The 26,774-nt window shown below is 39.3% G+C and overlaps 1 protein-coding gene across 6 annotated transcripts in view; it reads right to left on the reverse strand.

Annotated features, from left to right (window-relative positions):
• Positions 1–7,002: 7,002 nt before the first annotated feature.
• The window catches only part of kcnq1.1 (potassium voltage-gated channel, KQT-like subfamily, member 1.1), an 84,313-nt gene continuing 64,541 nt past the window's right edge, over positions 7,003–26,774 (reverse strand). For 2 of the 6 annotated variants that reach the window (XM_078945025.1, XM_023952475.2), the window contains 6 exons: positions 25,524–25,653; positions 19,606–19,681; positions 16,908–17,002; positions 12,221–12,267; positions 12,091–12,152; positions 7,003–9,879 (listed from right to left, as the gene is read on the reverse strand). In XM_078945025.1, the coding sequence (XP_078801151.1) occupies positions 9,622–9,879; positions 12,091–12,152; positions 12,221–12,267; positions 16,908–17,002; positions 19,606–19,681; positions 25,524–25,653 (668 nt within the window). In that variant the 3' untranslated portion in view covers positions 7,003–9,621. The remainder of the gene's footprint in view (positions 9,880–12,090; positions 12,153–12,220; positions 12,268–16,907; positions 17,003–19,605; positions 19,682–25,523; positions 25,654–26,774) is intronic. The other 4 variants (XM_011487602.4, XM_078945027.1, XM_078945026.1 and 1 more) reach the window with 2 other exon arrangements.

Consider the following 26,774-nt stretch of genomic DNA (forward strand, 5'->3'; position numbering starts at 1 on the left):
TTTCATATTTGAAATTTTGTTATGTTTAATAAACAGAGTTAATCGAATTGTCACGTTTCTTTAAAATTTGCTATCAGTTCTGAAATACTTTTTGTTTTAAACCTTAATAATTAATTAGATAGAAAGAGATAGAGAGAGATAATAAATAGATATAGAGAGAGAATAACATGGAGATTTAAAAAAAATCATGTTTTTCACAGAAAGGTCAGCAAGTCTATTATACATAAAAATCGATGACACGTTTAGATAAAACAGCTGACAGAAACACGTTGTGCTTGGTTCACTTAATTTGTATTTTTTATTGTAGTATTTCATTATTCTATTGCTTGAAATAAACCAATAAATAAATAAAAAATCAAATCAATCACCAAGTTATTGGTAGCACCTTATGAGTAATGTTAAATAAAAGCATTTCTTAGGTCCATCAGTCCAATCCTAGGTTTTAAATGCACCCTGCATCGGCATCCTTAATTAATGAACCCTTATATGAGCACATTTGAATTTTTACTTTGATTTATCTGAAATATCTGGCTTTATTGCATAATTCATTTGATCAAACGTAAATGACCCAACCATGAAGTCATAACCACAGATAATCTGTTATTAGTGAACATGGTTTATGACACATCATGAAGGAGGCGAGTGAGGAGAGTCTCTCATTCAATTCCACAATCTAGATGCTGTTTGATTTCCCTGCAGGGATCAATAAAGTTCACCTCACTGGCTTTTATTGTGAGCCGTGCAGGCACGGGTAAAGCACAGACGAAGTGCAGGACATGAATGGTGCATTGACTGCATTTTTGTGACCCTTTGTTTATTAATCACAGTGCATAGGAAACACAGGAACATGGCAAGTTTAAACATTTTAGTGACACAACTTGTAAATTTACAAAGAAACTTACAGACTGAAAGACTGAACTGTTCGATGCAAAGAGTGCATTCTTTTATGATAATGGACACTTCATAGGGCCTTTCCATGTCAATTACAAAAGAATTCAGTCAATTTTTAGTACTTTATTCTGGTTGTTCTTTTCAGGTTTGATCCCTTTTTTTTTGTTTTACAAAAAAAGGAGCATTTGATACGTGGTGTTATGTAGGAAAGCGATAGGAATGCTGATCGTCTCGATGGGTTACATATAGCATCGATTTCAGAAAAACAGTTCACCCATCACCGCTTGTTTTTGTGCAGATGATGAAGCTAAAGTATGTTTTAAAGGAGTCAGTGTAATGATATAGAACATTTACACGACGTGACTGGAACCTCTATTTACAGGCGTGATATATCACTTTTTAATCTACACCCAGCAGCCAATCAGAATGGAGTATTTACCCAAACCATGGTATAATAAGGGTTTACAGTCAGAAGCCTAACATCAATTCACCCTTCCACAACATGCATTCAAGTAGCCACTTCCAATGAAAAGTCTAAACGCACATTTTGGGTTTCAGAACTCTCACGTTGACGCATACAGTATCTATGGAAGTCTTTACAACTGTTTTCGGGCTCTACATACAAAACGCATGCCCACTGAACGTGTGTCAAAAGTTAAACCAGGATGAACTTTGCCCAATCAGGGTCTTAGATTTGGTAGTGACGTATGGATGACGTACCTTTCAAATCATTGAAATATCAACCGTTTGAAAAATAATCATGGATGAAAAATTAATAATGGAGCAAGATTCACCACTTTGACGTCTCGCACCAACCCTCTTCCAAGTGTAGGTGGCAGACATGGACTAGTGAACAATAGAAAAAGAAGCCCCTCCCTGTTTGTCTAGTGTGAACAGTACGGGCTAAACGCACATTTAAAAACCTGCGGTCTTGAACGTGCATCAAATGCCCGGTGTGTGGGTGGCTCCAACATTGTAGTTTTCATTACAAGTTCTAGAAAGTATTACTGTGTCTCAGCTACAGATGGCTGGGTTAATCAGTGTCTCTTAGAAGTAAGAGCAAACTCAATTGGAGCTGAAAGTTTAGCAACCAAAGGAAGAAATTCGTTTGAGAATAATTACATTTTCCAGGGCACATTATGAGATATTTCCTAATCACTGTCATAAAAAATGTGCTGTCAAGCCTAAAATTATATCCATTAACATGAATTGTAATTTTCAAATTAGCCCATTAGGGAGGCTCAATCTCACAACAGTGCATTCACTCCCACTGTGTTGCAGCTTCACTTCTGAAGAATTTAAAGGGGCCATCTGGCCAGAGAGCAGGACAATGGTCACAAAGCAGAGTGTGCCATCTAATTCACCTACAAATCAATAGCCCCCAACCAAACACCCCCTTTCACCCCCACTGCTTTAAGACTCTTCTCGGTTTTCTTCCCTCTTTGTCACTTTTCATTGTCAAAGCACTAATGCCCAAACCAATCCTGCTGATGTTTATTCTTATTCCTGGCTGATTCCCTAATACTGTTCTTCTCTAACACAAACACACTCACAAACACACACAAATGTACAACCTGTGAGGAAACTGGTTCATACTGACATGCAAGAGAAGAAAGGGAAAAAAAAAGCAATCAATACTGCACTGCTTCAAAGGCACGGTTAGTGTGATGTTTCAGTCAATGATCAAACTTTCCTCTGGGTCCAGAAGGTTCCATAGTTTCCAATTAACGTCCACAATATGAGAGCAGCACACCGTGGACTTGTTCAGAGACGAGACAACATCCTACTTCTGACTCTTCAGGGGTGTGAACCAATGAAGCCAATATGGCAGCTTTCACAGAGCTCAGAAAGTGTGAATAGGAATAATATAATATAATATAATATAATATAATATAATATAATATAATATAATATAATATAATATAATATAATATAATATAATATAATATAATATAATATAATATAATATAATATAATAACAGTGGTTAGCGTTCTTGCCTCACAGCAAGAAGGCCCCTGGTTCCTGACCTAAACAAAACAGAACACCAATGGGGGACCACCTCTGTGTAGAGTCCCATCGTCCAAAAACATGGGCTTTATGGTTAATTAGTTACTCTAAATTGTCCCTAGGTGTGAATGATGTGTGATTTGTGGCCCTGCAACAGACTGGCGAACTGTCCAGGATGTCCCCTGCCCTCTACCACGACTGGCCGGGATAGACATTGGCAGCTCCCGGACCCTAAAAGGAACACATAGGGCTTAGAAAATGAATGAATGAATAATATAATGTAGTGTCATATAACAAAATAAGACGTAATGTAACAAAGCCTAACATAACCCTAAAACAAGATTGTTTGAAAAAAATAATTAAACTTGTACTTGTTGCGGTGACAATCAAGGCAATTCATTCATTCATTTATTTTGGGACAATTTCTACTATAATGAAGGCTGAGTCACAATAAAATAATTCACAGAATATCTTGCATTATTCCAAAAAACACGCCCATTTCATGACCTCAATGTAAGCCTTGTGCTATCCTAGGCACTTTACCATTGGGAGTTGGGTCATCTAGACCCACTTGACAGTGCGCTGAACCTTTTTTCTTCAATGATTTGTGATCTTCACTGGTGTCTATAGATTCACATGAAATCTTTCCACCTTTAACCACCTTTGTCATGGTAGGGAGAACACATCAATGTTAGGGTGGGGTCATAGGATAGCACAAAGGCTAGAGCCGGCCTTGGCAGCGTGTCAGAGTTTCACTCATGAAAACAAACAACAAAACTCTTGCAAAGATGCTTGTGCATATTGTGCATATAAAAGGAAAGCGTTTAGCTGATAACCACTAGCTCTGTGGAGAAAGTGTGTGTGTGTGTGTGTTACAGTTTTTCTCAGTCGCTTTAGTACAATTCTCAGATCAGAATGAAATTCCCAAAACTATTTGTTCAATCCTCACATCATGATGTCACTTGTGCACATCATGTAAGCAGTTTCTCACTTCTTTGAAGAAGTTGCAATTGCTTTGGTACATCCATGCAAATGATAATGTACAATTCTCTGCTCTTTGCTGCATTATCAACTGTTTATGTCATGTTGATCAAAATGTATTATATAGTTCACTGTGCAACAGTCTTACTCCTCAAAACACCTAGTCACTAGTTCATCGTATAAGTCATTAACTGCAAAATGGTTGACCAAGTTGTCATAATGTGACAAAAATATTTCGCTGCATTGCAAGATAGGATATTCGCTGTGATGTGGATGAGAATTTGTGGCCTAACATACAGGAACGACAAGAGGTGTAGGAAGACCACACCAATTCCTACTGCACTGCCTGTACTGTTGGACAGAATATTGTCCTATCTTTTTTTTCCCCTTTGTGTTACTGTTTGCAGTGGGTTTTTTCTATGTTGGTATGACATGGTCTGTCAACAAATTACAATATGAACAATAAAAGTGTAAATGTGAATCTTGTCCAGTCTCTTGCAATCAAGCAAAAAATGTGTAACTTACATTTTACAATAATTGTCATCAAAACTTTAGCCATAGTTTACATCAGAACCTCCCTCTAAAGTACAGTTATATTGACAACAAGACCAAGTTATTTCACTGTCTTGTTCTTAGACAATGACACAAGGACTTGACATTCTGATGGCACTGACATGTTCAATGACATAAAGACTTAGTTTTGAGAGATGAACTAAAGATTTTGAGCAAGTTACAGGCTTTTGCAAGAAATCCATAGTGTTTTGCTGTTTGTACAAATTGTTTTGAGAAATGCACACACGTATTTGCAAACTTCAATTCTGATCTGAGAATTGTACCAAAGCGACTGAGAAAAACTGTAACTGGGGGTGGAGCTGACGTTGCAGACTCTTCCTGGAAGGTGCGGTTCCTTACGTTCATACGCATGCATGTGAGGACCCACTTGTTCTCGTGGGAGAGTGAGGAATACTCAGAAATGCGGGAATGGATCAATATACCGCTTTGGTGTTTCTCTTTGGGATGAATTGATGTGATAATACACTTAAAAGCTCAAAAAATTGACTTTGAATGATCTAGGCCCTTTAAATAAGTTATTGATTAAAATTTTTCTCTCTCTCTCTCTATCTATCTATTGTTTTTCTTCTAATGATCCAGCCCCAGCTCCAGACCCTTCTCTTCTTTTTTGTGTGCAGCCTGTGCATCAGTTACCACAGTAGGATAGTATGGATTTGGGCAGAGTTGGATTCAGTGTTGATGATAACTGCCAACATCCACTCATTTTTCTTCTCTTAGTTTCCCAAACTTTCTCCTGGGACTAGTTGTCCTCTGCCACAATTTATCATGGCTGAACCCACTTACTTCTTTCTGCCTTGGTTTGATGCATTGGCTGATGCTCTGGGTTCATATTTCGTCATGTTGCTGTCTTAAAAAAGCCATGATTGGGAGATTTTGTTTGCCCTCTAGAGACTAAATGGTATGTTCTGTTGTAGCACTTCATCTTTGTAGTTTCCAAAATGTTGTGTCTAATGTTATTTAACCTTTTGAGATTTACTATTGTTGGTTTTGCTGTTTTATGACTTTTTTTTTGGCGGCCGGGGATGGGGGGTGGGGTATAATCTTATGTCATTTTTGTTGTGTTTATGGACTGTAAATGTAAAAAAAACCACCATATTTTTAGACTAAATCTCAACCTAGACTGACTCAAGTTTATGCATAAAAAAAATCCACCAATTGTTTGAATCCTAGTCATTCCAAAAATTCCACATCATGATTCTTCCGATACTTTGAGATGAGATTTGAAATGGATTGTTTGACTTGGATAACAATATTTGGCCTAATTCAGTGAGAAAAAATTACTTTAAAGTAATTTTTTGTGTACTTCCTGTTTTGAAGAGACAAAGAACAACAATGGAGAGGAAAACTCTCCAAACCACAGGTGTCCAAACTTTTTGCAAAGATTTGAGGAAGTGAAAATGTTTTCTGCCTAACATTCTTTGAATGATTTTAATAAAATTTAATCCAAATGAACTATTTCATAAACATTTTAAATGTAATGGCATACGTTTCATGTATTCACACGGAAAACAAATACACCTGAATATGTTTTTGCCATAACTACTATCAATTTGTATGCATCGTTCATTAACTGTTAGGTTGTAAGTTAGCAGCTTACAGCCACTGTCACTTGGCATATTAGGCAGACACAGTTGTTTCATATTTCACTGAACACCAATTTCCAATTGTCATTGAAGTGGTGTCTCTCACTGTCAACTTTGCTTTTATTTACAGTTGACGTTTTAGAAATGAGCAACAAAGCGTCACGGAGTGTATCGCCACAGGCTTCCAACATATTTCATTCAATCAAGAAATTGTAGACACAATTTTTTAGAAAATGCTGAGGGCTGCATATTAGTGATTTTATGAACAGTGCTTGTGGGTTGGAGGAAATGTAAACATGGGCCTCATTTAGCCCTCTGACCGGACTTTGGACGTGCCTGCTCTAAATGGATGTCTGTTAAAGAACCTGCAGCCCAATCTATTTAGGGACTGAGAAGGCTGGAAAAAACGCCCCAGAAGTTTATGTTTTTAAGGTAGAATGGATTAAATCTATCCATGCAGCCATGGCTATATTAAATGTTCTACTATTGCGGTGGTTGATTTTTAAGAAACATCTGGTCTGTAGGTCTCATTTTTACAAAGGAAGATTCACAGTGACATCTTGAAATCTTCTGTCCGTTAAAGGCAGTGTGAGTCTCCCCCTCACCCACATCCTGGTCCTCACAAAGGCCAAACACCCTCAGCACACTTTGCTGTCCCATTGTTGCAGTTACCAAAGGCAGATGTTCACTTGATCCTTCTTGGACACTCCTGTTAAGGAATGTATGGACACCCCACTGGTGGTCAGCAGTGGAAAGGTCACCATCTGCCATGTAGAGGTCATTGATGTTAAAAACACGGCTTCAGCTCTTTTCATAAGCCACAGAACATATAAAATAGTCACTCCCTCCTTTAGGATTCCTAAAGTGAAAATTTATTCTGCAGCTAATGCCAACACTACCATGATCTTCAAATTTGATTCTTCAAATGCAAATTCATCCTTTAAAAAAACAGTTAGCAATTAACTCTTGATTTTAAGGCAGAACTTTAATCTTTCTTTGACTAAACTAACAGCAAAAGAAACAAAAACTTCAGATCATAAAAGGGATTATTTGACTTTCAAGTTAGAGGCTCCCTTAAAGGCACTAGAGAGTAATTAGCATAATCCTTTATTGCAATAGAGATATTCTTCTGAACAAAAAAAAAGTAAAATAAACAAAGACCACTGAAGGATTTTTACCCAAACATTAGTGGGTTTAGAAATAGTTGAATATAAGGCACTAGGTTCTACACATTAATACATACATTTATGTCAAATTGAAAATAGATGTTGAACAAAAACATGTATGACTGGATCCACGGAAATTGAAATATATATATAACCCCTGTGCTATCCTATGGGGTCCAGATGACCCGATCCTTACATTGACGTGTCATCTCTACCATGACAAAGGTGGATAAAGGTGAAGAGGATTTTATGTAATCCATGGACACCAGTGAAGATCACAAATCATTGACGAAAAAAGGTTCAGTGCACTGTTTTGTGGGGTCTAAATGACCCCACTCCCAATGTTAAAGTGCCTAGGATAGCACAAGTGATAAACAAAATCAAGGTGCAATAGGGACATGACATGACTGGAAATTGCCCCCAATGTAGATGTACCAACTTATAGCACTCCATATCATGACTTAGAATACAATCGTAGGCTATATTATTGGATATGTTTATTTATTTACATATATTTTTAACAGCTAAAACTTGATACCTATAACGATGCACATGCATTGGAATTTTTATTTAAAAAAAACTTTTTTTTTTTGCAATGCAATAGTCATTCATCTTTGTTCTGTAATGAACCTGTAGAACTTTGGTCAAGTTCTATAGAAACCGCCAAAACCTTAACATGAACTGCAGCTTGTTAGCTGACAATGATTGAAATGTCAACCTTTAAACTCTTCAAACTGTTGCTGAGCACCTTGGGAGTCAGAGAGTCTATAAGAAGACAGGAAAGTGCTTTCATGTAGGTGTTTAGTCTGCATTTAAATGATTGTATTTATGCTGAACCTGGTAAAGCTCATCACATCAAAGAATTGACATTAAGTCAATTTTTTGGATTATGATGCTATTCAAAAAAAAAAAAACTATTTTTATGAGTTATAGTGTCAATTATGATAAATGATTTGGCTTTTTTTCCTCACAAAAATATTTGTTAAATGTAAAAATAATGCAAAAATATTGACATGATTCTTCATGAAAAAAGCACCTTATTTACCTGCTGTCTCAAATTTGATCCACACATTCCAAGAACTAATTATCAACAAACGAAAGCATTCTTTCAACTCAGCAAGTGGTCATTTAAAAAAAATTAATAACCCTTGTTGAGTTATTGTCACCATAAAGTGCAGCTACATGTTCCCGCCACAAGTGTTACGGAGGCAGCCATTATGAAATGAGCAAAAAAATACCTTCTACTGTCCCCCAGTGGACTAATGATGAACTACAGGACGGAAAACCAAGGACCAAGGTACATACAGTGGCGTTTTTTACCCTTGTGCTATCTTATGACCCCACCCTTACATTGACGTGTTCTCCCTACCATAAAAAAGGTGGATAAAGGTGGAAAGATTGCATGTAATCCATGGACACCAGTGAAGATCACAAATCATTGAAGAAAAAAGGTTCCTGTTAAAGTGCCTAGGATAGCACAAGGGTTATGGAAAGTTTGGATCATTCTGATGGGATAGGGGCCTTAGAAATGAGTGTATAAAATATGGTACAAATGTTTATGTAGGGTTAACGATGCAAGACTGACAAGAGGGTTTGCTGTTAATGCTGAGTAGTGTAAAAATGATTAACATAAAAGTTCATCAAAATAACATTTTGTCATATTTATTTGGTTGGAAAGTTTCAAGAGGAGGCAAAAATTGCTTTCATTAGCTGTGATGAAGAAATCCTTTTCTTTGTAGAGAGAATAATCTTTGGCGGATAGAGGTCTGAGATGAAGGTTATCATTGAAAGCTCAATAAAACACCTTAAAAAAAACCTCTAAAAAGTCCTTGGGGAAAGGTGCAAAAATGATTGGAAATTGGTTTTACAAAAAGCAAAACCTCATCAAAGAGAAAGTTTGCTGTAAAACCTCACAGAAAACTGACAAGTTTTTGTCAAACGAATTTTCACAAGTTGGGATTCTTGTCAAAAGAGGGTGTTGGTGATTATTGAATGTGTAATCCCTATGCTTTTGGTTTCATGTTATTTTGAAACCATGAAAGGAAAAAAAAAAGTAATCTAGTTACTCTAGTTATAATCATGTTCAGCATTCTGCCTGTGGAAAACGTGAATGACCCCAACTCAAAGTTTTGCACCGGAGTTGTCAAAACTTTTGCATAGAAAAACAGCAGCACAGTGCAGTGTGTTTGGCATTTTCTTGAAATATTTTTGAGTATAAAACTCAATATACAATAAAAACCCATAATGAAAACAAATTCCACAGCATGTTTTGCTGCTCGTAGCCTTGCTGACCCAAATGCTCTGATCAGCGTACTCTACATTCAGCAAAGCTTTGGCAGCTCGGTATTAAAGAAGGTGGATAAATAGACACATTCCATGATATCAAACAGATACAAGAGAAAGTGCTTGTATTCAAGTCTCAGCAGCTCTCATCCTGACTGGCAGTCAAGCAGCAGGGAGGGTCCATCGCTGGGCCGGTTGTGTTTGAAAGCGGCGATGGGGAGGAAGACAGCTGCTCGTAGGTTGGTAGGCTTTCCTGATTGGGTAGAACGTTACCCGTCCGTTTAAGGCGGGGCCTCGACCTGCCCCTACTTTCCCCGCCGCCTGATTCCCTCTGGTCAAGCAGGAAGGTGAGGGACTCCATGATGAGGGTCAAAGTCTGGTCCATGTGAGAGATCTGAAGAAGGCAAAGCAGAAATCGGAGAGAAGGCTTTGAAGCCATGTTCCCTCAGCACGTGGGGTCAAAAGGAAAAATTCACGTAAACAAACACACGTGCACGTTTTGGGCTTCTGTGTTCAAAACTCTCTCGTTCATGTGAAGCTACTCAAGTTTTTACGACCCCTTTCAGGCTCTACGTAAAAAAACTTAAAAAGTTGAACCTTTACCAAGTGACCTCCTTTAATTCACGGATCAGTCAATCGTTGGAAAATTGATCATGGAGGAGAATTTAATATATATATTTATCAGAATAGAGATGTGAAAAAAAAGTCTGGAGCAAGATTCCTCAGATTTTGACGGCCACGACATTTCCCACCAAACCTCTTCAACTGTGGCGGCGGAGGTGCGCTAGTAACCAGTAGAAAAAGAAAATCTCTGAGTGTCCATTGTGAACACTATGGGCTCTACTTGTGTTCAACAATGCACGTTTAGCACCTTGAACACATCACATGGCCGGTGCATCCGTGGCTTTAGAGCTACACAATGTGACATGGTTGAGTTTGCTCACAAAATCTAAAGTCATTTATACCATGATCCACATAAATTCTTAATCCTGATTGGCTGCAGGGTGTCCAATAAAAACTGATAATAGACTAACTAAAAAATAAGTTCTGGTCACATAACCTAAATGATCTGTATTATTGCGCTGGCCTAAACGCCAGTTGGAACACCAGAGCCATGGAACATTGGTTGACACCCATTATTTCACAGTTTATCACAACAGCAGGATAATAGAAAAGATCTCTGTCCTTTAAATGACTCAATGATGGACATGCCAGGATCTCTATCAAATGTTGACATCAACGGAAATGTTGCCTTGAATTTTAAATAGTTCCTTGCCTGCCTCTTTTTCTTGCTTTTCTTAATGCTTGATACAGAGTGAATGCCTGTTTTTTAATAATTTGGTTAAGAATCAATGAAAGAAACTGTTTAAACACTCTTACTGCTTAGAGTGAATGGTAGATATTTCTTGCAATAAAAGTGATCTAGGAAGCTACTTGTAGACTTTATTTCTTTATAACAAATGTTTGCTTTACCATCTGGACAAAAAAAAGTGGTAAGCGGTGAACTTTCCCTCTGAAATGCTGCTTTGTATCGGTTAACACAATGTATAGTGTATATAAGTCACTTTCCTTCACTGCAGCAGTGCAAGGTCGGTGCAGGCTCGGCAGCCGTTACCATGACAACGCGTCACACGACAACGCATGGATTGCTCCATGTGAAAAGTCATTTGAACGAAAAAAATGACTAGATTAAAGTGCTAATAATTGATTTGATATTTATTTCTTTTATAAGTGAGCATGGGACAGGCAGCATAATGCCCTATGAGGTATTGATTCTAAACATTAATGGTCTTCACTGAAGCAACCATCCTGTGTCCTCCATTGAGGACACAGGATGTGTCCTCAATGGAGGACACAGGATGTGTCCTCTGGAATTATCCATTATTTACTTGTTCAAGAAGCAGCAACAGCCTTGTAAACTTTTTAATTTAAATTTTAAACAAATTTCTTTGTTATAATATACAGATCAAATATAGTGGTTACAGACGTATGTTTACAGGGACCAACCTCAATCTCTGGTAAAGCATAAATATAGTTTGTCATAAGGAAATGGCAAATGCTGCCTTTATGTATTGTTTTTTTTTTTTTATCCTCTCAAATTTCTTTAAATACCCTTTCCGCTAAAAATTGTGTTTTTGACATGTTATTGTAGCATTTTTCTCAAGATGGAGGATATTTAGTAAGACAAGTAAGCTTAACATTGCTTATCTGAGTTTTTGTCTTTAATCAAATCATTGTGAATTAGGAGCAGACAATTAAATTCAGATTAAAAAAGGGATTATTTGTATCATGGCAAATATGCTTGGTGAGACAAGTTCTTAGCAACAGAGAGGGGAAGGGGGGCGGGGTCGCTTAGCGTCCGACCCCACATTTCAGAGGTGGATTTCTAATAAACTCCTGCTGCTCTGCAGAAACTATTTTCTTAGATTTTGGCTAAAAACTGCAAATTAAAATGAAAAGAGCACTGGGAATGCTTTTTAAAATAGACCAAAAGATGATCAGAGTGGGTTTTTAAGAAAAACCTTTTACTTTCAGAATAAAAAAAAAATTCTATACATGACATGAATGAAAACTGAAGGAGAGTGAGCGTCACTTTCAGTCTCACCTTGTCCTCCATCCTGTTGAGTCTGGATCCAATAGAATTGTTGCCTTTGTCTCTCGCTCTGTCTTCATGGAAAGCACAGGCATTAGGTCTGCAGATCGTGTCACAGTGATGAAGTGGTGGGATTCATTACCTGTTCCTGTCTGAAACAGAGTCATCTTCCCTAAAGACTGGTCCAGCCTGAGAAAAACAATGATGAAGTCAGAAATGAATCCCTCTTTAATTACATCTAATGTTTTCAGTCCTCAGGAACCTTTGGTACCAGCTAGAGTTTCTAAAATAAATTACCATTATTGAATCTAATATCCTTCAAGGGTGCTGAAAACATGTAAATGCATGATAAATCCTGCATGGATTCAACACAAAATATGTAATAACCAAAGACTTTTGATATGTATAAATTAAGACCTCATTTTGTTTGAGAATATTTAGAGCTCTAGAGTGCGCAAATCTTCTTTCTTGTTGCAGGTTTGAGTAAAAAATTAAATCTGTTGCATGCTTGAAAACTCGCAATAATTTGAAACAGTCAAAAACAAAGAGAGGGGGAACAAAATCTCTTGGTAATGGGTTATACTTATATAGCGCTTTTCTACCTACAAGGCCCAAAGTGCTTTACATTCACACACTGTTGACAGCTCCGCTGCCGAACACTGGCGCCAACCTCCCACCAGAGGCAAGGTGGGGTTCGGTGTCTTGCCCAAGGACACATCGACTCATGAGCGTGCAAGGCGGGAATTGAACCTGGAATTTTACGATCATGGGTCGACCGCCCTACCCCTGCACCACGGCCGCCCCACAAAATCTCTTATGCAGATAAAAAAACAAACAAAAATATTTCGATATTTATTATTGAAACCAAAACAGGCATTTCCGGGGTTTTCAAAGGGGGATTTTGAGTTATGATATGGCCACAGGAGCTACGTCGTGGTGGCCATATTGAAGTACAGTTTGAAATTTGGCTATTTTCATATTTTAATACAATGTAAGAAAAGAAAACTTTTGTTTGAGTGATCTTCCCAAAATTTGACCCACTTACCACCAAGTGAAGTCAACAGCCATCATCAAAGTTGTATTTAATGGATAAGGTTTGGCATGGTTGACAAAAACCTCTGTTGCTAAGGAAATCCCAAAGTTAACTTTTACCAGTTCTTCTAAAAAATACATAAACCTGTCCGTCACCCCTAGGCAAACAAAAAACACAATGGTTGCTATGGAGCTAAAAGAAACAGGAAAGCTTTCATTTTGAAAAGCATTTTTTAAATAAACTTAATTAATGATAATAAACTTTATTTATAAAAAAGCGCTTCTCATACTTGTGCTTTACAGTTAAAAACAAAACCAGAAAAGAAAAATAATAAAAAATCTGTCACATGAAGCTCAGAGCAGCGAGGCAGAGGGGGAGAGTAAGGGGCCTGAAGTAGCATCTCAACCAGTGAATTGCAGGTAAAATGGGGGTATTGGGGGAGTGGCGAAGGCCAGTAGCACCACTCATGGCTTCAATTTCATTTAAAGGTACTTTGAACCTAGTACAATTTGTTTTCTTTGCATGGAAGACTTTAAATAGTCAAATGTGCATTTACATCTTTCAAAGTTGCAAAGTTTAAAAAGCCTATATCATGCAAAATCACGTATTTGAGCCTTTAAGTGTATTTATGATGTTCATCCTTCACAAAAAACTCTGAGCACCAGCCCCTCCCAGTCCATGAGAACGAGCGGGTTCTCACATTGTGACGTAGGAAAGTGAGGAACCGCCCCTTCCAGGAGGAGTCTGCCCTGCCAGCACCCCCCACCCCCACCCCCCCCCAGGCTAACACTCAATGCAATGAATATCACTACATGTTTTATTTGGGAACTATTTTGCGCAGCGCAATGTTACGTGTCTCTATAAACAAAGGCAGAGCCTCCTGCCCCGCGTTCTTCATGGGTGTCAGGTTTCATGGCCGGAAAGGTGACAGTGTCTGCAGTCTGTTTATTACTGGGCAATAATATATTCTGAGAAGATGTCTGTACCAGAGAGCACAGGTGAAGCCTTGCATGCAGCTCGAGAGCGGTCCGCTGCAGAACAATCAACAAGCACCCCCAACACACTTGTGTGGGCTCCTTCCTCCTACACAGGCAGCGCCCTAACACAAAAGGGCGCAAAAAGTGGGTGTGCAGCATATGCGTGGCATAGAGGCGCCGTCCAAAGGGGGCCCAAACCGAAGTGGTGAAAATTCTTTATAGTCCGTATTTTTTTATTTCACAGACGTTGATATAATCAGTAACCGAAGCACATCGTAACTGATCTGGTGCCCCCGCCACAGCCGCGCCTCCCCCCCTCGGGTCTTGTACAGAGAGCGCAATCCAACGTGCTGTAGTGCGCTGTCGTGGAGACGTGCGCGTCTGATTGTTTTCATTTGAATTGTGTGATCATCTGATGACAGCGTGCTTTGAACGGAGAGGCAAAAGAAAAAACAATCTGGGGCTCAAAACAGAAAACACAAGATTGACAAAGATGTGGTGAGGATGAAGAAAAGTTTCTTTAAATGGTTGAGAGACAGCAGATATGTTAGCAGTGTTAAAAACAGGCTTGAAAACATTCAGGTTAAAGCTACTGTAGTAAAATGGTCACAAATGCTTTGCAGCTGTACTGAGCAGGATTTACAGCATCAATAATCATAAAGAAAAAATAAAGGATCTTTTTGTGCTGATTTTGTTTCAGACAGACATAATTTCTTTAACTAGATGTACCAAAACACTGAAAACGTTTTTATCCTATGACTGTTACAGCACTACATGATGATAAAAGCTGCTCCTATGGGCAGGAGTAGGGAGAAATATGTGTGATGGTGGGTTAGATGTGGTTTTTGTTTCTTTTATATTGATAAAATAGTCATTTTGAGGGACTGTTTGGTTTACAGCCTTTTGCTTTTAATATCACTTTGGGTGAACCACATTTTGGATTTTAGGTGAACATTTAGAGATGTTTGACAACATTACAGAAATATATTTTATTCTATTACACCACTAACTGATTTCCAACACATATATAATTTTAAACTAAAAACGTTTCTATTTTTATATATAGTTTAGTCACTGTATTCTTTTAAAATTTTTCTAACATAAAGTTTACATCATATAGCTGTGAGGATGGAGAGAAAGACGAGAGTAGAGAAAAAGAATCAGGACAGATGGAGGAAAGAAACAGGCTGGTCTTATGGTGGACGTTCAGGGCAAAGCCAGTTCATACCAAGTCAGTCATTTTCAAATAGATATTCTTAATTTAAAAAAAAACATGCATTAGCAAAATTTATCTTAAACATAAAATTACCGTCGCTTGGCGGTATGGTTTAGTGGAGAAGAACACAGGCAAGAGGTGAAGGAGACAGACATGAGGCTGGTGATGCATCTGATACCAAAGAGAGCAAAGATGACTTCAGGTAGGAATAATTCAACTATTAAAGTCAGAAAAACCTAGATGCTCATTCTGGTTTAAACCATTTTGAAAAAACAAGTGCAAACATATATGACAAGTCAGTCCCAACAGAGAAGAATGAGGAGAGAGGTTTTAGATGATGATGATAGAAAGAAAGAGAGATGATCAGCTGATGAACAGAGAGGTACAGAGGAGAAGGCTGGGGCCAGGCATTACTCAGAAGATCCTTCTGAATGGCCTTCACCACACAAATTTGGGGAATCATTGAGGCAATATACGGTTGAAAATGGCTCACAAACATGTTCTGCTTCGTCATATCCAATCAGATAAGTAATGAGATTTATACATTTAAACAATAAAAGTGTTGTGTGGGTGTTTAGATAGCCTTAGGAGGGGTGGATGGGATGTTTTATTATGTGCATTCATGTCTGTGTGTTAGTGTGTGTGGGGGGGTTATGTGGCCGCATACCCCTGTGAAATTAGGTATTACACATACACATAGTCATTCTACAACACCTATGTAGTTAGTTCATTAGTTAGATAGGTAGTAGTAAGTTGTTACTGTTCTTTGTTAATAAAGAATACTGCATTGTAATTGTATTCATTTGCGACGCGGCCACCGGGGGATTTTGTCCCACAATATCAGCTCTAGTACACACGTTTGTTTTTGTTGGTGAAACACAGACACGCTGCTGAGGCCGACTCCAAGATGACGGAGATATGAGCGGCACCCACAAGGAGAGAAAGGAGATGGCTCAGAGATCGTGGAGTCTTACTTCTGGGTAGGAAAAAAAAACCCTCACGACAATAGCTAATATTTGTGTGCCAAATACATATAAATAGATATTGTTTACTATAAAAGACTTAAGAATAGCATGGTATAGGCCCTTTAAAGTCCAGCGCTGATCATCTTTTTCAAAGCTTTCCCTGGGGTCATTTAACTATGATTATGCAGTTTTTATCCAAAATCAAAAAACCTGTGTCGTTTCCTAGGACAAACTGTAGTTTGTGGAGAGCCGCAGTAAAAAGTCTTCCCTAAAATGTTTGTTGGGACTGGTGACACGCAGCAACCCCGCCCCCTCTTCCCCTCCTTTTTGCTTGTGGCATATTTTCCACATCACAAAGAAGCTCTTTTTCAACCACATTTATTAGGTTTGCTTCTGATTTACAACAATTTGGACAAAAAATACAAAAAAAAGGCAATTTAAGATTAATTTTCTTAATACACGTTCTACGTTAGCAGAAAAAATGAACGTTAGAAACACCAAAAACACAGTTTTCATCTTCACCTTCTGATCCTTTTTGTTGTTTTGTTGAGCCAGCTTCCGTAAAACCAAACTTTCTGTATTACCACCATAATATACTCGGGGGGGATGTCATTTAAAGGAATAAGAAAAAAAAGCACCTTCTCTGAAGCTCCTTGATCCTCACCATGAGGTTGACGTGACCTTGAGAGTATTGTTCGATCACGTCCCGCACATCATATGGCTTTCGGGCTTGCTGCAGGAGAAAGAAAAATCACAAGGTCAAATTAATATTGCATCCCATTATAGTGCTCTTGTTAAACACAAGAGCTTTCATCCAGTTTCTCTTGGCAGTCTTTATTTTTGTTCTGATGCTCCATCAAGACATTGCAGAGGTGCCGTTTCCCTTTCTGCATCTGTGTGCTTACAGAGGTGAGGTTTCCAGCCAAACACTAACTCGTTACTCTTCAATGTTGAACATTTCCGTCACGTAGCACAACTGTTACACATCTGATAAAACAACCACGTTGAGGATGTTTAATTCAGCCGCTCCAACGCTACCTTTGCACCGCTGATGCTACAAATGTTCGGCTTGCTTTCAGCCTGACAGTTTGGACACTTTGGTAACAATCCACCATCACCCACGCTGCTGTAGCACATCAATGTTTTAAGCTGCAGATTGTCTCTGCAGGGCTCTCAGTCTCAACTTCCCTCCTGCTCTTTCAGTGGCTTATGTTATACAATTTCAAAGTCTGCCGTATATTCGGCCCAGGATTTGTCATAAATGGCTGCCATAAGGTTTTTATGTCAAACATGCTTAAGCTTTTGCCAGTTTAAATAGAGGAATTTAATGTTGATCCAAGCCTAGGAGTGTTTTAACTCTAAGATACATTGACTCTTGGGACCAGGGATGCTAAAAGCACTGCAGCTTATTTCATCTCATAATTCTGTTTTATCAGTCTAAGCAACACTCAAAGTGTCAGCACCCACTTTTTCTCTACAGCCCTTTTCCTTACTAGATCATTTCCAATCTTTTAAGTATTAAAAAAACGCATTTTTCTAGTTTAGAGTTTGTAATTGTGAAATTTTCTGCCTTAAATGATAAAAAAACCCAAAAAACTGACACGCTCTGCTCGTTTTGTTCTTGGTTTCCTCTTCCTAAGCTTGTGCAGGCTTGTGTGGCTTTTCCTTGTTGCCCCGCCCACTCACCTGTGCTTCCTGCTGGAGGTGTTCACAGCTGCACCCTGTTATTTGATTAAGTTGTCTGCCTTTTTAGGTTTCATTTCACAGAGTGGGGGCATTCTGTGTGCTGTTTAGTTATCAATTCATGTTGCACACGCTGCTCCTTAGTTTTGATTTACTGATCCATGGCTGCCATTAATTGAACAAGGGCAAAGATAACTGAGTGAGTGTATTCAGGAACTGAGTGAGCGAATTTGATATTTTACGACTGCATGGTTGCCATCTTAAATGAGCGGCGCTCCTGCGCTCGCCGGGTTTGCGCGCAGTGTTCAGGGGGTGTTTTCATCACTTGGGAGCGGCAAGAGAGTGCAGAGGGTTTTTTTGTGCCTTTTTTTTTTTAATCAAAGCCTCTAAAAAAATGAAAGCCCCGCTGCCTCGCCAGATTTGTCATACAAATTTCGGCCAATCAGATCAACCAGAAAGGTTATCGCCCCCAAGTGACAAACACACCCCCTGAACACTGTGTGCAAACCCAGCGAGCGCGCAGGAGCGCCGCTCAGTTAGGGTTGCAACTGTCCAGTTGTAAAATGTAAGATTCGCTCACTCAGTTACTGAATACACTCGCTCAGTTATCTTTACACTCGTTTAATTAATGGCATCCATGCAATGCCATACTGTCATTAAACAAGCTTCTACTTCTCCTTTTGTGCCCAAGCCTTTTTCTGCATCTGGGTTCTTGAACTCTAATCAATAACAAAAACCTATTATTTCACTTACTAAAGTGCCTTAGTCACGACTGCCCTGACTGGTGGACATGGGGCATCTGGGAGTGAAAAATGGGCAAACCTGTGTGCAGGTGACCTGGACATAATTTTAAGATAGGAAGTGAAGGTTCATGCATATTTTTTTCAATGCTGTGGGTCACTGGTTATAGCAAACACTTAAACAACACGTAAAGGTGAGTAAAGATGACGACACAGGCACCTCATTCGTATTTTAAAAAGATTTTCAAACCTCTGAATCCTATGCGCTACGCAGGGAGTCTGTTAGCACTGTTCTAGTGAAAGGTACGTGTTATGTGTGCGCACAGTGCACAGCCCTTGTGTGGAATCTGGCTGTTAGAAATGAGCAAATTAGCCAATCGGTGCACATCTTGTGCACAGCCTGTGCATGCAGCATTTACACGTGGTCACTGTACAACAGCATTACCCGTACTTCAAAAGTGCGTACAACCTTACGTTAGCCTCACAAATACCTCTCCGTACATTTCCACATGCACGACAAAAGTGTATTCCATTTTCATGTCGTACCTTAAGGTGGCCGCTTCCTTTCTGCGAACCTCATTGGGCACGGGCAACCCAAAAACCAGCCGCCCCTGTGCGTGTTAATGCCCGCAAGGATGCATGTGACTAAGGCTCAAGTAAGCGTGACGTAGGTGAGGTGTAAGGATTTTTACAAATTTTTCAACCCTTTAAATCCCTAGAAATACTTTACAATACATTTACCAAACGCCATACATTTACAACCCTCAGGAGAACAACTATGACCTTCTTCGGGCCCTGACAGCCCAGAAACCTGCAGCACGACCCCTGTACGATGCATGTGACGAAAAGCATTACCTATTCCCTCCAAAATATGACCTAACAATGCTTTTTTGTTTTGAAAATATATAGTTACCTGGAATTTTCTCTTGGCCACAAAATAACGCATTCTCTGGACCACTCGGATGGCTTTTCGGTGAGACTCTGTTAAACTGTGGAGAGATTGTAGCAAAAATCTTTTCACAATAGTTTTCTAAAAGGCAGTGCAATTTTTTGGTATAAAAAAAAAATAGGTAAAAAAAGAAAGAGATGCAGCACACAAAAAGGAGATGACCCTGTGAAAATATTTTAAGAAAAAGCAATCATCTGAGAGTCCTATATTGCTTTGAAAAATTGCAGCTCCATCAAAAAATGGCTGACACGGCTTTTATACTCAAACTCTCATCACTTTAGAGGAAAACACTTAGCATGTCTCTGCTTCACAATTACTGCTCAGTCTACATCAAAGCTTCTGCCTTCCGACTTGTCTTTCTGTGGATGTTGCCACGGTGACGGATGGTAAGAGAAATGAAGCCCAATCTTTTATTGTATTTTTTTAGGGGAGTCTTTTGAAAACACACAGAGAACTGAGTGATTTTGAGGCATTTAGCCTCAATTATTAGGTTCTGAGAACTGTTGAATAGCAGTTACTTATCATGGTCATTTACTCTGAAAAAGCAGCAAATGAGTGAGTTAGGAAATCCCAGAGCTTCTGCGGAGACAGATCTGTTGTGTACCTTCAAAAGGCAAAGGAAAGGTTCTTTTTTTAGACTACATTGGGTCAAATTCACACAGAATGCCGAGCAGCTATATGGTTTCAAAGATGAAAGGAATATTGTACTGAAATGACAAAAAAAAAAAAAAAAAAAGCAAAAAGGCAAAAAAAACATATGTTACACACTGTAGGGTGCACAGATTATGTGGTGCACCATTAAAGAACTGTCTATTTTTGAATTTCTGTCACATATTAGCAGGGCACTAAATCAACTCCTTGGGTTACGAGCCGGGGGTGGCCGGTAACATCAAAGCCTACCAACCAAATTTGATTTCTACTAGCAAAACATTACATAATTTATGAATTTTAAAGACGCTCATTCTCGTTTATTAAGTTTGGGTTGATGATTATTCTCTCACAAAATCAAAACTAATTATTTAGAATTTTTCTTTTATTTTTTCCAAAAGTGTCATGTCTAGAAAAACATGCATACAGTTTATTGAAAAATGTGCAACATTTTGCATTATTGTGTGTGTTCTTGCAGATCATTGTGTTGCAGTTGTGAATTTAAGTCATTTCAAAAAGTTACAATGACATGGAGCATGACGTGTTGAGGTCAGTGTGAGCAAATGCTAGAGATTCCATGAATGCACCTCCTGCTGTGGCAAATGTGATGATTAAATCTGTGCAATAAAGTCAGAATTAAATGTTTAAACAGACTCTGGGTTGATTGTTTGTGGTAGCCGAGTGGGGAGGAAGCAGACGCTGTTGAGAGTTTGAGTCCCCTGTCAGAGCTGATGAACAAAGTCTCACCTGCCAAAGTGGCAACTGGGACTGTTTTTCTACCCGCCAAACTGAAGTTTTTCTCGTGTTTGTCAGGGGAGCGGTTGTAAATTTAGAGCTCTGTATATAAGGGACACCGAACTACTGTATGAAGCGCATTAGGCGAGACAAAAGAGTCAGACTTTATTAACACCATTCACAGTATCTCTAGAACTTGTTTGTAACATGCTACATACAGACATGTTGGTGATTTTACAACACTACACCAGGGATGGGCAAACTACAGCCTGTTAAACTGTTTAATCTGGTTTGTCAATCTGGAATACTAGAAATCATATTGATAATCCCTATTAATGTTTAATTTTCCCTGTAATTCTGGTGTCTCCCCATAGATGCTGCACTACAAATACATTTACCTCTTGACAATCTTAATATTTAAAAGTTTCATTGTGTCACGAATTATATGCAAAAGAGCATAAAACGTGGGCTTTTCTTAAAACCTTGAATAGGGTTGATGACCCCTGTCCCAGATAGATTGTCGCAGGGCCCATGGAGCTGCAGCAAACGCACTCGCCGTGCCGGCCTCAGGCGGCCAGACAGAGAGCTGCTGCGCTTCGGGGAGGCAGCCTGAACTATATACCATTTTTCTTGTTTTCATTGAGACAATAATAAAAAGATCCTCAAGATTTCTTCTTGTTTTTATTTTTCCCCTCTTGGGTTAATGCGGGACAGTGAGCCTTTAAACGGAGTCGCAGAGAGACGGAAACACAGCGGAAGCGGCCGTCGTTCAGACGCAGCCCTCGCAGCGGGAGTGCAGTTCATCATCCTGGGAGAGTCTGTGAGTGATCTCATGAACTCAGACATGGATGTTTTAGTGGAGCCCTTTAGAAGAAACATCGTCCGTGTCTTTCATGCAGTGTGAATGAAATATGCACAGACACCGCTTTATGTAGTGATCATGCTAAAAACATTTGGCAGTAGCTCCTCCCACATGCGTCTGGGGCTTCGAGCCATGAACACTTTTTGGACAGGCGGCGAGCAGAGAATTTGGCCGACGTGCATTTGACGTCGCGAATTGCGTTCGGTGTGAACGCATCACAACAACTAGAGGGATTCTAACATCTGAGGGAGCGTAAATGCCTGCTCAGTGTGAGGAATTACAACAGAAATCTGATGCCTACAGGCTGTTTGGAAATCTCTGAAGGACTTCAATTGTCCCTATCAGTAAATACATCTATTTTTCATAACTTCATTGTATAGTACATTGAGGTGGCTTTTGTTGTGCTTCACAAAAAGGAACTTAAATGGAATTGTAGCCTCACTTTGTTAAAACTCACTTTCCAGAAAGGAAACTACACAACCTTCAGGGAGCTGTTCTTATATTTAAACCAGTGTTGGAAGCTTGTAGACCGGATTAAAAAGAGAGAAACAAACATAAAGCTGTGCTATCACAAGATTTTAAAAAGAAACTGAAACGGCCTAGTTCATTTTGAGGTCAGACACAGAATCGCTGACTCGCTTTGAACTTATCCAGCGTTTCCCTTTAGTAGGTTCATAAATCTATAATTAGTGGATATGCTCCAAAAGGTTTTTATTTTTTTTCTTTAAAGCTTTGTCTAACTAACAGTTTTCTTGTCATATAAACGTTCTCCAGGAACAAGGAAGTAACCTTGATTCTTCAGCAATTATGTAATCGATGCATTCAAGTGGTCTTCTGATGTTTCAGTTGTGTTTAACATGTTCTCTCTCACACACAAACACAGACACAAAAACACATTTTGCTCTTCCTCCTCAATGAATAATGTTGCTGGTCTTTATTTATTTATTTATTTTTACATTTTTTACATCCTTCCTGACACAACCCTGTATTTTATTTTCCGGGCTGGGGACCAACCTAGACTTGGGCCCTTCTGTGGGTAAATAGTCAGGCAGTACCGCGAAAGGTCTTGCCCAAAGACCCACCTCAAGGCCCACACCGGATGAAGTTTCTCAATGAATAAAGTAAATATGTTATTGTGTTTTTTAATGAGGTGATGATGGTCTAGATCAGGGGTAGGAAGTCTGTAGTAGGAACAGGAAGTCTGGGTAGATTGTAGGCCACCAAAAATAAAAAATAAAACAAAAATGAAAAAAGAATCTATTAAAAAAAACTGTCATCAAATCATTAAGTACAACATTTGTATGTAGGGCGACCAATCAAAGATCCTCTGCTACATACGTCATTCCACATGCCTGCTATGCTACACTAAAGGCCCGTACACACCGGGACGAATATTCGCCAGCGTTTTTCGCCACATTTTTTGTGTTCACACCCAGGCGATTTTCGCTGACGATGAGCCGAGTGAACATGCAATTTCATTCCCTGACATTAAATGGTGCTTAATGTAAAACAGAAATACCCCTGTACACAAGGTGGTGCTGCGCAACTTTACGCTTCTTAAAGTCGCTTTTCACTCAGAAGAAGAGAGCAAGTATTTATGCCCTTGTCAGAATCAAACAAAGAAAACATGAATATTTCCAGCACCAGTAGCTCCAGCTCCAGTTCCAGTGATGAAGAAATTATTGTTCTGTAGAATGATGAAAGACGGCGGAAAGACGTCGATTTTGGGTACATCCCATAGTTACGAGAAGGGAAGAACTTGGGGAGTTTTATCGACTGGTACAAGAGCTGAAAATGTATCATGAGGGTTTTCGGGGATATTTTAGAATGTCTGTCAGTGAGTGCATCTTCTTCGTCTTATTTCTTCGCGGCAGTGTAGACGCTACTTGGCGTATATCTTCTTCGCCGTGACGTATGTGTGCTCAGCAAGACAGTTTTGTGTTTGAGCGCCCCCAAGTTGTGTTTTACTGTAACTTCAGAAGCTCCAGACACGTGTGCAAAAGCGCCATTCTCATTGGTCGAATAGTTTTTGACGCGGTGCGTCAAACCAAAAAAACGAACCCGAAGCGTTTTTTTAAAATGACGCTTTTACGCGTTGCATTTTTCGCGTCGGTGTGCACACTCACATTGGTGCCCTTTGTTTAGTCACGAGGCGTTAAACGTCGGCGAATATCGCGCGCGAAATTCGTCCCGGTGTGTACGGGCCTTAAGAGCTACACTCTGCTAATGGATATGAAGATTTTCTTCCTCCTAAACTAAAGACGTGAGAGTTCAGTGACCGACTTCTGACGGTGATTTTAGCTGCTAATGAGCCTCATTTTCCATCACTCTTTTCAAGAAGTGGTACACCTAAAATGTAATTTATACTTAAATAAGTATAAGCGTAATTCCAAACCACCGGTACTGGTCGCGTATAGAGCAAGTTACTGGAAAGATATATTACATCTCATATCTTGTAGCACTACGGAATACAATTTACCTCATTTTCTAATTTAAATTTTTTCACCTCTGTATTGTCTGCTTCTGTTTAGTGGACGAACACACCACTTTCTCCTCTGCCTCATCGTCTACCTGCGGGTTTACGGATGCAGCCAGTGTCTGAACGAGCTGTCCTTCATGTTTAAAATCAACGCAGGAGACAATCGCATCGCTTGAACAGCATAAAAGCCACCCAGAAGTTCAGCGCAGTTATCGCAGACAGTCGCAACAAAGTTGCGATGGCTGATCGCTGTGAAGCATAAACCCGGCTTCAGTGGCGCCTCTGTATAAGTCGCCCTACGGCCAAACTATGTAAAAAAAGAAAACATGACTAGTACGCAGAAAAATACGGTACAAATGAAAAGTTGTAGCTCACATGATGAACAGTTGTGAGCACCTCTCATCTAAATTATCAACGCATTGACAAATTAGGCTGAATTTTGTTCTTCTCACATATTTAAATGAATTTTTCTGCACCTTTTTGTTTTAATTCTCTCAAAAAGTCAAAAGTTTGGGTGTGTTCAGATTCCTGTTCATTGTGGAATAGTATAACAGGAAAGTGAGCTTGGGGATGTTTGTCATTTAGCTGTAAATAATATGAAAATTCTCCAGTCCCCCCCCAAAAAAGAAGCTCATCAATAAATCTGTCAAAGATTGGTGTGAATGTCATGCTGAGCAGAATCCATGATGCTGGTATTTGATGTGGCCTCGCTCCGTGAGAGCAGCTGCTCGCATCGTCTGAAGTCAGTGGAGCAGTCGTCTTCGCCAAAGTGCCGCCGCATGCCGCTCTCACTCCGCATCATTACACCGTCGTTTAGAAAGCAAGTCCCACGGGTCAGAACTGTCGCTCCATTTGTTTCACTTACTGTGCACTTACATTACACTGCAGTTACTTAACACTCATTTCCTCATATCAGCCTCAGACTCCGGCTGTACAAAAGCCTCCAAAAGCACGAGCCAGTCTCCTTATTAGAGAGTCATGAGCCCTCTGGGTTTGGCACATTAGAAAGGTTAATTACAAATAGCAGAAGATGCATGCAGACCTTCTCGCGCCTTCTCATTAAAATTTACTTGCCGCATTTGTGCCCATAAATAGAGTGTTTAATGCTCCATTTGTGTGTAATGCAACTTCATTGCATTTCATCAGCAGTAAACTCACTGTGATATTGAGCTGGCAGGAGACAGTTCAGTGTCTCGTTCAGACTCCAGCTCCAGGTCGTCTGCAAAGCTGCAGTTTCTCCGGATGGGGGTCATGGAGTGGACATCCAAGATGCCGGCGTTTCTCTTAACTGCGCCGAAAAAAAAACAACCGCAAACACACATATGTCATTTCAATAAGTAACATGACGTTAATTCTTTGCTTTGAAATGAGCTGAGATAAAATTTTACCGGCTCTAAAACAACTTCAGGCAACATTTTTGAATTTAAAGATCACCCGATCCGTTCCCAGTGGTCTTTTGATAAGGATTATAATATATTTAGCCAAAATCTAAAAAGCTATAGTATATATTGCCCTGCGACAGATTGGCGACATGTCCAGGGTGTCCCCTGCCTTCGCCCACAAGTGGGCGGGATAGGCTCCAGCAGCCCCGTGACCACGTAAGGGACAAAACGGAAAAAGGTGAAATGAAATATAGGATATATTTTCTCTGACTTATGGGCTGGACTGTTGGTGTGGAGTAAACCTGTCTCCCCTTCCCCTAGTTGCTGAGAGCTCTATGTTTACACTCTCTCGCTAGCCTCGCACCCCCAACCTGACGTTACCGGTAACACAAAATGCTCTGGATGCATCAGAATGGAGCAGAGCAGGGCAGGGGCTTGTAAAAATACAACCCTTTTTCAAAGTGCATTTTTTTTTATCTAAGTTCTCCATCACCACCTAAAACAGAATTTTTATTGGAGTGGGTCTGTAACTCCAATGTAAGCAGTTTTAGAATCTGCTCTTTTTCCATCATTTCCTACAGATTTCTTTTGCACATGATCACAAATTTTTCCTGCAGGTACCATTTGTGTGGGACCATCAGTTTTTTTATATCAAGAGAAAAAAAATCCATGCACTGTTTACTAAAAAACGTGTGGACTTTTATTGTTATTCTCATAAAATGAAAAGCTTTTTATCTTATTTGTAATGAAACGTTCCTATTTAGGCCTCGGCATCTGCCTCCAACAAATCTGGGGTAAAGTTTTTTCATATACCTATTTTGTAAAACCCTTTGCTAAATAACTAAATGTAGAGTGGGAATGTGTGTTGTAGGTTGAAATCCTCTGTTAATGGAAATTAGTGACATCTAAATGAATGTAATGTTCCCTCACAGTCTCACTGTTTCAGATATTTTTTAGTTAAAAATATTTAACTAAAAAATAATATTTTTTTAGTTAAAAATATTTAATTAAAAAATAATATTTTTTT

The sequence above is a fragment of the Oryzias latipes genome, chromosome 3 (assembly GCF_053564925.1).
Source record: "Oryzias latipes strain Hd-rR chromosome 3, Olatipes_Hd-rR_3.1".
NCBI lineage: Eukaryota > Metazoa > Chordata > Actinopteri > Beloniformes > Adrianichthyidae > Oryzias > Oryzias latipes.